General features: G+C 37.0%; 1 protein-coding gene across 2 annotated transcripts; it reads left to right on the top strand.

Moving 5' to 3' along the window:
* The first annotated feature begins 3,783 nt into the window (after positions 1-3,783).
* On the top strand, positions 3,784-10,209 carry LOC125833054 (uncharacterized). Of its 2 annotated transcripts, none has more exons than XM_049512210.1 (12): positions 3,784-3,927; positions 4,106-4,228; positions 4,297-4,464; positions 4,546-4,632; positions 4,761-4,888; positions 7,053-7,097; positions 7,169-7,219; positions 7,364-8,035; positions 8,270-8,539; positions 8,629-8,766; positions 8,878-9,036; positions 9,161-10,209. In XM_049512210.1, exons 2-12 carry the CDS (start codon positions 4,112-4,114, stop codon positions 9,843-9,845), a joined length of 2,520 nt encoding a protein of 839 aa, XP_049368167.1. In that variant the 5' UTR covers positions 3,784-3,927; positions 4,106-4,111; the 3' UTR covers positions 9,846-10,209. The 2 variants fall into 2 exon arrangements, with proteins under 2 accessions (XP_049368167.1, XP_049368166.1); XM_049512209.1 differs by having other exon boundaries at positions 7,352-8,035.
* Positions 10,210-12,510: the final 2,301 nt, after the last annotated feature.

Below are 12,510 nucleotides of genomic sequence, written 5' to 3'. Positions count from 1 at the left end.
CTACTCATCAACGACGATCGGTCATACGACTCACGGCTCGTCAGTACCCTTTGTGGTTCCGCACTTAGTCAAACATCCTAGAACCTTCAATCCACGCCTCCACCTACGACTTATCAAATGAACGACGACTCGTAGGTGGGCTCGTCTGTTGCCAATTTCTTGTTGCTGACACTTTCAGCGCCAACTGCTCCAAACCTATTTCCTGCAAAATTAGATCAAAATACCATCACATCCAATAAAAAAAATGTCTAAGATCATGTATGACTCCATGTTTAATGCATCAAAAATATTGTAAACTGACAGTACATCACTTCACACTCATGAAAAAGACTCTACTCGACATGGCTTATGAGACATCCTAGGACCTTACTAGACTTTGTGCTCTGAATATCAAATTTCTCACATCCCAAAGTACATCCTAAACGTGGCATGACGTATAAGACCCCGAGAGGCCCTACACAAGCCACTTAGCATACATCATACAAGATAATAGAACAAAGAGTTTTAAAAGTAGTATTTTATATAAAAGAGTTTGACAAAGAGTAGCGGAAGTCTAAGCATAAGTCTCAAAGTCATCTACTACATCAAATGAGTTATTGGGACGTAGCACATACAACATCCAAAAATGAAAAGACATGAAAGCAATAAAAGAGTCTCGGTCATCATAACATGAAGACTCACCAATCTTCAATGTCTATAAGGGATAAATAGCCACAAGTATGGGAGGTAGGAGCGTCAGACCTACATTAGTGAAATAATGTAGGCACAAGTATGCGTTAGTACATGGAATGTACCAAGTATGATAGCAATGCATAAGAATTATGAAATCATGCTAAAATGACTTTATATGACATGTAATTACTAAGCTAAATCATAAAATATCATGTTAGAAAACATAAGTCATAATCATGGTCAACGCAAGCTAAACATCTTTAAAACCCATTAAAGATACTTTTAGAAAGTAACCTTAGTTCATTATTGTGGGAGATTTACCTTTAACCGACATAGACCATGTGAGCTATAACATGTAATTTGGTGTCTATTCCACATCGAAAAGAGATGTCCTTACTTGCCAAGGTAAGAACCATAAACTTCTAACTTAGGTGGATCCACTAGCTAATATCTATCTAAGACAAACCTATGGTGACACAGTCATGGGACATGGGTAATCACCGCTTGTCTACTCGGTACTAAGTATAAATTCCACGGAATAGTCATAAATCTTAACATGTCATATTATCCATGGAAGGGGACAATCAAGTAGCCAATCCAAGCTAGAGTTCATTAGAATAGCTCCTTAATCTTGATTCAACTTAGGTGAGAAAACCTTTCAACCTTATGAATCATTTATGTGAGAAAACTCTTTCACATTCAAGTTTTGAGTAGTATGTGAAAAATCCTTTCGCAACAACCACAACAACATCGATGCTTTACTCTCAAAGCAACCTTGAATCATTTTCATCAATTTCATAAAGAAACATGCATATCTTCATAAATTCATCTTTCATAATTCAAAAGCTTCATCATATGATCAAAATCTAGAAATCATGGATCATGCATGGGTTCAAGTGAATTTAACTTTAAAACATATAACTATCTCAATTCGTGTATAAAAAGAACCCGTTTTGTTACTGAAAAGAACCCATTTTGGGTGTTTGTTATTAGAATCAAGGAACTCATCTTAATACATTTTGGGTTCTTAAAATCTTTCTATCTGCATCTAGAAAAGCTGGGTGTTTGTTATGGTTCTTTTTTATGTCTTTTTTTCTTTAACCTTCTTTCTCACCAATAAAATTGATTAAGAATAATTTATTAAATTCAGTGAATAATAAGTTATTTAGTGATTATTTGGTGTCCTATGTGAGAAATTATTTAGTACTATTATTTCTAATGAGGTTATTTTAAGTACATTTTTTTTAAAAAAACTCATGAAAAGATATATATATTTTTAGAAAAGATACAATAAGTATATGTGGTAATAATTTCTTTTATTTGTATTCTCTTTGATCGGGTGTTACATTATTTATTTATTATTTCTCATTTTAAGAAGGAAAATAGCAATATTAGAGGTGTGTGGAGGGGAGGGGGGGAATCACACATTAAACTTTATGATATGACAAAATTAACTTGCGAAACAAGCTGATCTTGAATTTAGATAGAAAAATGTATAATGTGTCAATTACACTATTCAGTAAACAATGATGGAATTTCACGACAAAAGCTATAATTTGGAATGTTTTCATGAGCATTAAATATTGTAAAAAAATTAAATCCAACTTTGATTATTAGAAAACATGTGGTTCACAAATGGAAGAAATTGTTAGAAATAATGATTTAATAGAACATCAGATATAAGTGACATTTAAGAATAAGATCATCAACTATGATATGAAAGTTTGCAAATTTTATATGCAATGAACTAATATAAAGTGTAGCTGACATAGTAATTGAAAACAAGTGGAATGAAAGTGCATTTCATAGTAATCTGCCAGATGAAACAACAAACACATTAATGAAGTGAATACACCTCCAATATACATTGATGAGATGGATAATTCGTGATGGATGTTGAACGCACAAGGAAAATTCACAATAAAATCCACATGGAATTATATCAGACATATAATACCAACCAAACAATATCTTTAAATATAGGTGAATCAACTAATTGCTCTTTTAAATATCTTTCTTTATGTGAGGATTTGAAAGCTCAAAATCAGTAGATAGAAATGCGCATTAATATCTAGATGTTAATGTTGCACCAATTTTGTCCAAAAAGCCATGTCTTATCGGTTGTTCAATCCCTAACAACTAATAGTACTTCACCCTTTTTTTCTTTTCCAAGTTTACCTTAAAAGGACTTCACCTAAAGGAAATTATTCTCACATTGGTGCAACACCAAGTGAGGTCTAGCATGAAGTCATATTTTCATGTTATTTCTTGTATTATAATATGAAAGATGAGAAATCATAGCAAACATAAGAGGAACGTAATTTCAATAAATAAAGTTATATTTCAAGTAACACACAAAATAATGTTAATCAGAATCAGAAGACCATCACTCAAAGATATTCTAGCAAAATCGCTTGATATTCTCAGTTTACTGGAGAACTTTTCTCCTAAATTTAGAATAACTAACGTGTTGTGAAATCTATCATATTGATATGTGAAAATCATTACAAGTAGGACATCAAAAAGAAATTCAAAGAGAAGCTCATATGTCTTTCAAGTTAGAGATTTTAGAAGAAACTTAAGTAAAAACACTGATAATTTTAAAAAATTAATGAAATAATGTAAATATACAACTTTTTCGAGTGATAAACTAATTTATTGTACAATCAATATATAGGACAAGTTATAAGTCCTTACATGTTTTTTTGGCAAAATTCTTACTTGTACAAGTAGTATGTAGTGAATGAATTTTTTTTCTTCTTATTTTATGATCTATAAATGTGAGATATTAATGTTCAAGTAGTATGTAGTGAATGAATTTTTTTTCTTCTTATTTTATGATCTATAAATGTGAGATATTAATGTTTTTTTTCCCAATTTTTTTTTGATGTTATTAGAAGCTTAGGGTACGCCGCAGGTCCGTCCGTCCCTAGAGCGGTTGATGCATCTTTTTGGTGGTCTCATGTCGTAAAAAGATTGGAGCTATATCCCTTCCAAATCAAAAACTAAGCGTTCCAACTTGCAATCAGAGTATCTGAGGAAACCCTAAAACATGTCGGGCGGTTTTTTTTAGGGTAATTTTTGTTGTTGATTCTGAAATTTGTTTTAGATCGAAGCTCTGCTCTACTCCGGTGATTCATTAGAAGTGTTTGTTTGTTTGTTTAGGGGACTTCTGCTGAGCAGGACACTCGCTTCTCTAATAAGCAAGCTAAGTTGTTAAAATCTCAGAAGTTCGCTCCTGAATTGGAACATCTGGTTCGTCCATTCATATAAGATATGCATTTTTTCTTCTGTGTTCCCTTTGGCTAGTCCAGTCCTCCCTCTTAGTTTTGAAATTATGTGTTTAGGTGCACATGTGGAAAGTTTTCGATTTCTGGACCCTAGAATACAAATACCCCGGTCTGTCTATTTGATTATTATGTGAATTTGATAGGTGGACATGACAAAGGTCAAGATGGATGTAATGAAACCATGGATTGCTAAGCGAGTTACTGAGCTTATTGGTTTCGAAGATGAAGTGCTTATCAATTTTATTTATAGCCTTCTTGAACGAAAGGTAGTTCTCTACTTTTTTTTCTATCATTTCATTAACTTACGCTTACGAAAACAATGCTGCCATTTCAGGTAGCTAATGGCAAGGAGCTTCAAATTTCACTTACTGGATTCATGGAAAGAAACACTGGAAAATTCATGAAAGAGCTTTGGGCATTACTACTTAGTGCACAGAACAATGCCAGTGGTGTTCCTCAACAGTTCCTAGAAGCCAAAGAAGAGGAAATGAGAAACAAGAAGGTATTTCTTGCTGTTTTTCGCTTCCACAGTGCTCTTTTACTACTTCTTGCTGATAATCTTTCTTTCATCCTTTTGTTCTAGGCTGAGATGGATCGAATTGCAAATGAGATTCAGAAGAAAAAGGAGAGAGAGAACAGGGAGCTGGATCAAGAGAGAAGGAAGAAGATGGTAACTAAAATTGTGTGAAAGAGTTTTTTCTTTTAATCTAAAGTTGGGGGTTTCTTTGTTTGTATTTTGTGGTATCAGCCTGCTTCCGCAATTATTTAGGTTCATATCTTTACCTCACTCTTCTGTAGGATGATTATGGCAGCAATTTGAGACAGAAAAATGCTTCACGGGAGCCAACTCCAAAACAACAGCTTCAAGTGCGCTTGATGGATGATTTAGATCCTGTTGAGAGAAACGGATCAAGAGTAAGAAACAGGTCAGGATTTCAACTAGTTCTTTTTTTAAAGAAACAATAATTTATTGAAGTGGAGCCTTGGAATTAGCCACTGAGACCCTGGACGCATAATCGGCAGTTGAGAGGTTATCGTGTCCAGTCACATAGGTTACAGTTGGGCTACTATTAATAAAGAGCACTTAAATTCCATTTTAGAATTAGAAGTGAACACAAAATTCATTGTTCAAGGTTGATAAAGATTTTATTGCATATGCTAAATGTCAATGCTTATGAACTTCAATTCTTCAACATTCAATTATAGGCGACATTGTAGACCAGTGAAGAACTAGATAGCAAATCAGGTGATAATAAAATAGTTCAAAGAGAAAAAAAGAAGAGGACACCAAGAACGGGGATACCAAAAATTAAAAAAGGGAAATTCCTTGATCAGGTCTCGAATCTAACCGAAAGTAAGCTGCCCCCACCCAAATGAAAAAGGGCAAGCTAGGACTTGACATTACTAATTTACTTATTTCTGTCTGACAGCTTTCTTGTGACTTGTACTCTCTCATATTGCCGAAATCTACTGGCACATCTGCATATTTGGCTGTTCACTGTTAGTCTCAACTCCCAGCCTTTAGGAGACCCAATAAAATGTGGGCAAAGAATGAAACAATTTTTCTTACCAACTCAAATGGTGATGATAATCTGCAGTTACACCATGGATTGAGTAATTTGTAGATTCTATTTACCTGAAGTCCTTTAGTATAACCTTGGGCACTTTCTATTAATTAGATAAAAGATAAGATTTATGTCCCATAGAATTAAGTAGCACACTATGTCCACCATGCTGCAAAAATGCAGCTGTCAAGTTGGACTTCTGAATGAGTAGTGTAAAGGCACGCAAGTGGTCATTCATATTGGAAAAGGGAGTTGCTAAAAAGTGGGGGTGGAGTGCTAACCTCTTTACTTAAGTGAGATAGAGTAAATGGAATGACGACACCTTGGCCCTGGAAGCTGGTCTGGAATACAAAACTCCCCCCAAAAGTTAAGGGTTTCTTTTGAACAGCCCTTCATAATGCCATCTTAACCTAGGACAACCTGAGAAAAAGAGGCATTCCAGTGGTGAACATGTGTTTTATGTGCCAAAACAACTTAGAGACTGTAAACCACTTGCTATTGCATTTCCCTGTGGCACCTGACCTTTGGACTATATTTTTGGAAATTTTTGGAATTAGCTGGGCAACCCCTCTCAACCTAAAACAAGCAGTTGAAGTCGGAGTTCATGGAAAGTGAACAAGACCATCAAGAAGATCTGGCAGATGATCCCAGCTTGTATTTTTGGTGTTTATGTGCAGAAAGAAACAACAGATTTCATGATGGGACTTCAACTCCCAATTGGTCTCTTAGATCTAAGTGTTTGTTGAATCTTTATAGCTGGAGCAACCTTCCCTCTGAAATGATCCCCCTTCTAGATTTTATCATTTCCCTCTCAGTGTCTTAGCAGCCTCAGCTTTTGGCTTTCGGTTATTAACTCCCAGCTCTTACTTGTTTTTTTTTGCACTGTTTGGAGTTCACCATTTGATTTGTAATCTTTCATGCATCTCGTTGATGCCATTTCAATAAAACAACTTGTTTCATCAAAAAAGATAAGAAAGTAGAGTGCAATTCTGTATAGGGGGTGAAATCCTGAGATCCACGGGGTAATTCTAAATGCACATCCTTTACAAATGCTGAGGTGCAAAAACATGCGGGTAATTGTCGTTCACGCTAATAATGATATGTTTTTACCCTTTGATCTGCATGGATCAGTGACCCTACTTTCGTGTGGAGGGAACACTCTATGTCAGTCAGGATGCATTTTACCTATCTATACAATGGACAGAAGTGTTTGAATTATATGAAACGGAGAGGGCATATAAATAGGAACATGGAGAGTAGTAATGAAGTTTATATCCCTATAAAAGTTAATGCTGGTAAATACAAAGATAACCTGATCTGGGGGAGGTTGAGGTATGGGTAAAGGCATTGTTTTGGATGGAGCAAAGTTAGAAGCAGTTGAGGGAGGGATGTGGTCTTTCTAATGTAGAATCCCCAAGGGAGGGGTTGTTTCCTCTGTTTAGCTCTTTTTATCTTAAAAGTTTATCTGCTCACTTCCCTGCTCTGTGTGGTTCATTTCATCCTCAACATCCTTTGTGTCGTGCAGGGTCTCTAAATCCCCACGGTCAGCAGATCATTCACTCTCCCCCAGGTATAAATTTTTGTACTTGTGGCTTCCTATCCATAGAATAGCATTAGTTGAACTCCTTGGGTATTGTGCAGGAAATCAAGGTCAATCAGCAAGTCATTCTGCAATTCGAGGAGTTACTCTGGGTATTTTCTCCATTAAGCTCCTTTATTTTTTTGAATTTCTCCCTTTTGTTCGTAATTGATTGTATGTGCTTTCTACTTTTACTTTTGCTTTCACTTACTTGATGATTGTTTGTTAAGTGATATCTTTTAAAGTGAAAGGCACAGGTCACAAAGTACATCCGGATCTCCAGAAGAAAGGAGATGTCGCTCTGTTTCATCTGAAAGGGCATATCACTCTGCACCAAAGTGTTCTGTTTCACCTCGTAGGAAACATTCACCTCGACAATCCCATTCTCCACCAAGGCATAGGCGAAGATCAACTTCTCGAGTACGTCGAAGGTCACCTTCTCCTGCAAGATACCGAAGACATTCTCCATTCCGACGTAGATCAAGGTCTCCGCTTCGACGTAGATCAAGGTCTCCGCTTCGACATAGGTCGAGGTCTCCCATTTGGCGTAGATCACGATCCCCTATATGGTGTAGGTCAAGGTCTCCAAGTAGACGCTCACCAGTGCGATACAGATCAAGGTCACCTATTAAACGTCGATCACCACTTCGACGCAGAACACCATCTCCAACGCAACGTAAGTCCCCTTCTCCAGTGAGTCGGGGGTACCACCGATCTCCATTGAGTCCTCGGCAAAGTTCTCCATTCCTAGTTCAACGAAAACCCTCCATTTCTGGTAGGAAGAGATCCTTAACCCCTGCCAGAAGGTCTCTTTCATCTCAAGAATCACTTTCCCCATCACCCATTTACCGCAGGTCTCCTTCACCAATCAGAAAGAGAATATCGAAGAATGAAAGGTCACCAGTTCAATCTCTTCGAGGAAGGATAAGGTAGTGACACATACCAACTGTCATCTTTCTTAGAGATTTGTTATTGATGCTTCTTGTTGCGCTAGCTTGCCCAGTGTTGTTATCTGCCTTGTATGCTCAAGCTTGTCTTGTGTTGTCTCTGATCGTTGAAAATACTGGATTGCTTTGCCTCATAGTTAGAGTGCACAATTTTTTGATGCCTGGAGTTCCTATATCTTGCTATGCTTGATTTGATACTAATACACCATTATATAGGAGCCGTGAGAAATACTCCTCTGTTCGATATGCTTCACCAGTAAAAACTGAGGCCCATAAAGGATCCAGATCTTTGGAACGTAGACGTCCTACTTCTTTTGGGTCACCACAGAAGAGGATATATGACCGTAAGGATTCACGAGAAAAAGAGCTGCCTTTGCCGCCTCAGCTAAGCCGGTCACCATCTGTTCCAGAATCTCCACGTCGCTCTAGATCTGACTCAGAATCTCCACCAACCAAAAGGGGAAGGAGTCCTAGTGAAGATAGAGGGTATATGATTTCCTTAATAATACTGTAGTTTTGCTAGTGCTTCATGAATTTGTTTTTTCAATCTTAATGTTTTAATGTAATTACTATAGGCCAAGGAGTACTTTGAACCGGAGGGAGATAAAGACAAGTGACTTTGACAGCCTTAGTCCAAGTAAATTGAGAGAGCAGAAAGTTAGTTCTGACATTTCTGAGAAAATCGCAGATCAGAAAGAAATGAACCATTCAAGGTTAGTAATGAAAAATGCATCATTGAGAATCTAATAAGTTATCTCATCCATGGATATTTTCGAGTAATATTTATTTTTTTCCTTTTTTTTTGCTGGATTGTTGTGGTTCAGGGAGGCTTTTGAGCATAAACCTAGGTCTTCAAGAAAAATTCCCACAACACCCGATCCATATAAAGATCTTGGGAAGGGGTTTGTTGAGAAAGAATTTTCAGACATTCATTGCCGTTCAGATCGATTGGAGTCGAGAAAGCGAAATGAAGCGATTAAGAGGTTTGTTTACAATTGCTTTTCTGCATTTTGGCAGCTTTAAATGAATATTCCTGCATGTTTTTATGTTGAGCTAGTAAAAAAGGCTCAGCCTATATTCTGACATAATGCTTGTGTATATTTGCAGTGAAAGATTTTCAGGAACTATGGAGCACACAAAGGAACTGGATAAACAAAAGTCACCATCAACTCATAGACACTCTCATTCAGTTAAAAGGTTAAAGGAATCATATGATTGGGAGAGTGTCAAAGCAGATAAGGAAAACCTGTCTCACACAAACGATACCAAGGGCAAAGAGCTACATGTTGAGTCTGAAGCTCCCCTCACTTCATCAAAGAAAGTTGAGCAGAATGATTTAAGTAGTAATGAGGGTTCTGGTTTCGAGGAAAGTGAAAAGCGTAGAGCTAAAATTAAGGATAAAAGAAAGCATAAGAGGTCTGACAGATATGAGTCAACGTCAGATGATAGCTCTGATTCTGATGTTGAGGATAGGAAGGAGGCTAAAAAGAGAAGGAAAGAGGAGAGAAGATTGAAGAAAGAGGAGAAGCGTCGCCGGCGGGAGGAGAGGCGGCGCAGAAAGGAAGAAAGACGTTCCCAGAAACTAAAATCGAAGTCAGCTAATGCCATATCCTCGCCTTCAGATACAGAGAGGAATCCTGATAATCATGCTTCTGATGATGAACATCTGAGGAAAGAGGGTCAACATGGACGTGAGATTGGGGAGTCAGAGTCCTTGCAGAAAAGACTTGAGATTGAGCTACGGGAGAAGGCTCTCGAGTCTCTTAGAGCAAAAAAGGGTGTCAGTCATTAAGATTGTTGCTTCTTTTGGACATTATTAAGCTGTCATTCTTGTCCTAATAGTCCTGTTCTTTCAGCTTGCTTTATCAATCTAGAACTGAATATTTATCGTGGATGTGTTGTTTATGCATATTTAATGTAGTCTATCTTTACCTCTGGCAGCTGAATTGCATAAAAGAGGGTTTCCTGAGCTAGTGTGTTGACTTCAACTTTATGCTGACATACCTGCTAAACCTTCTGGTAATAATTGTCTTCCCTTTCCTGGGAATGTGTTTGTTTCCTAATCCACTGGAAATATTCTTTTGGTGGCTCATTATAGCCTTAACACAAGTTCTTATTTTTTGGTCCTTTATGAATATACAAAATTGTTTTTTTTTAGACTGTTTTGCTTGAAAGACAAATTTAAGTGATGTTACACTTGGAAGAATACCAGGTTCAGTTCAATAACTGATCTGATTATTCATAATTTTTCTTATTTCTAAGTTGGCTTTCTTGTTAATTGATAGATCATTATATTTTTCACTAGATGACCTCGTTGAGCAGACTTGGCAACTCCATACTTGGGTCTCCAATGCAGGTGATGTGTTACCATCCTAAATTGGCTGCCTTAGATAGTAGAGTGCCCAAATGGCTGGAGCATTTACCCTTAAATATAACATAAATCTCATTTAGGTCTCATGGTATTGTATGCTGATTTACTTTCTGTGTTGGCAGCTTGAATTCCTCTCCAGAATATGTTTTGCTTTTCATGATGATCTGAGTTCCTGTTCATATTTGTAAGTGTTTGTATCAGCAGTTGAGACAAAACTGGTTCATTGTGCTGTACATGAAATCCATATAGAACTGTAGAAGTGAACCCACTCCCACCCCCCCAGCCCTGCTTTAGAACCTCGTAGAGATTATCTTCATTCTTTTTTGATTGTTCACAAAGGTATAGTTTGATATGTTATGCCAATCTTTTAATGCTGTCCGCCTGATTATCAAAATTATTCCATGCATGTAGGTGTGTGCTCGTGTATATCAGGATAACTTCTTGCATTGTTTATACCATATTCAATGAGTTCAATGTGGATGTGACTTTTATCCGAGGTGTAACCTTCTGTTTACCTCTCATATAATTCTGAAGCCGCTAAATTGTTTAATATCATAAACATAAAGGTTTTCTCAAGGATTCAAGAGGAGGAATGGAAGGGAAGGTAACCAGTGAAGACTTTTATGCTTTAGTGGACAAAGGGGATGAGAGAAAACCAGGGCTACGTTGCGCAAACTCTTCACTTTTGATGCCGAACCTGTGTCGGATTCTCCAAAAATACCCTACTGTTGGAGAATCCGACATGCACCTGTTGACATTTTTGAAGAGTTCGAAGCATTATAGAACCTGGGGAAATAAAGGGCGAACAACTAGATCTTTTGTTTTTATCCGAGGTGCAGCCTTCCCTTTACCTCCCATATCATTTGGAAGAAGCTTAAATTGTTTAGTATCATAAACATGAGCATAAAGGTTTTCTCAAGGATTCTAGATTGGAAGGGATATGTAAAGGAAGTTAACATAAGCAGAAAGGTTTTCTCTAGGATTCTAGAGGAGTGGAAGGGGGCATGTAAAGAAGGTAAGACTTTTTATGCTTCGATGGACAATGGGGAAGAGAGATAATCCAGCCTGGGGGAGAGGCAAAGGGAGAACATCTGCATCTTTTGTTTTTATTCAGGTGAATGTAGTATGAAATCCGTTTTGATGTCTGAGAAGAGACGTAATATCGGCTGTCAGATTATTGTGCCATGTTTATTATTGCATGGGGTCTTCTTTTCTTATCCACATCGGAAAGGTGCAAAGAGAGTATATATATCTTATCTGTTGAAAGGAAATACATAAATTCATAAAATTGGACAACAACAACAAATCCAATTTAATCCCACAAATATAATAAAATTGGATGAATGGGTGAACTGATATCTTGTATCATAATAGGTTAAATAGTTTTCTGGAATGATAGCTTCAATTTATTCAGTGTCACCTTTCAATCCAAACTGGAGTGGTGGGAGAAGCCGTTGTTGAGTCTGTTTTCCTATTCCGAATGTTTTGTTTTACCCTAGTACTGAGCTAGTTAATTGTTCTTGTGAGCTGTGTCGTATGTGCATCATTTCCATGCTGCTCCAGATATCCTTGTGTAGGTCAATCAATAATTGTTCTTGTGAGCTGTGTCATATGTGCATCATTTCCATGCTGCTCCAGATATCCTTTTGCAGGTCAATCAATAATTAATTGTTCTTGTGAGCTGTGTCGTATGCGCATCATTTAAATGCTGCTCCAGATATCCTTGTGTAGGTCAATCAATGTGGAATGTCACTTGTGAAACTTGCTTTCCTATTTCCTCTAGGGAAGTCATTTTTTTGTCTTTTCATTTTTAAGGAACCTGTTCTCCTAGAGAAATGTTTTAAGAAATATTGACCCACCGAACATAGGAAAATTGGAGAACTTCATATTGAACACACCCTTAGCAATAAGGTTCAAAATTAAAGGGCCTATCACTGCTGCTCATCCCAAAATGAAGATTGATTGAATAGTTTTTTTCCCAATGTTGATCATCATCCCCGAAGTCATTGCTTAATCCATTCCTTTCTTCTATTTCACGACATAGCCAATCTTTTTGGTTATTTGTTGTTATCTTGTTGACCTATCT

The sequence above is a fragment of the Solanum verrucosum genome, unplaced genomic scaffold (assembly GCF_900185275.1).
Source record: "Solanum verrucosum unplaced genomic scaffold, falcon-dt-bn FXZP01000202.1, whole genome shotgun sequence".
NCBI classification, from domain to species: domain Eukaryota; kingdom Viridiplantae; phylum Streptophyta; class Magnoliopsida; order Solanales; family Solanaceae; genus Solanum; species Solanum verrucosum.
The sequence above is the reverse complement of the archived record's forward strand: the minus strand, read 5'-3'. Positions and strand labels throughout refer to the sequence as shown.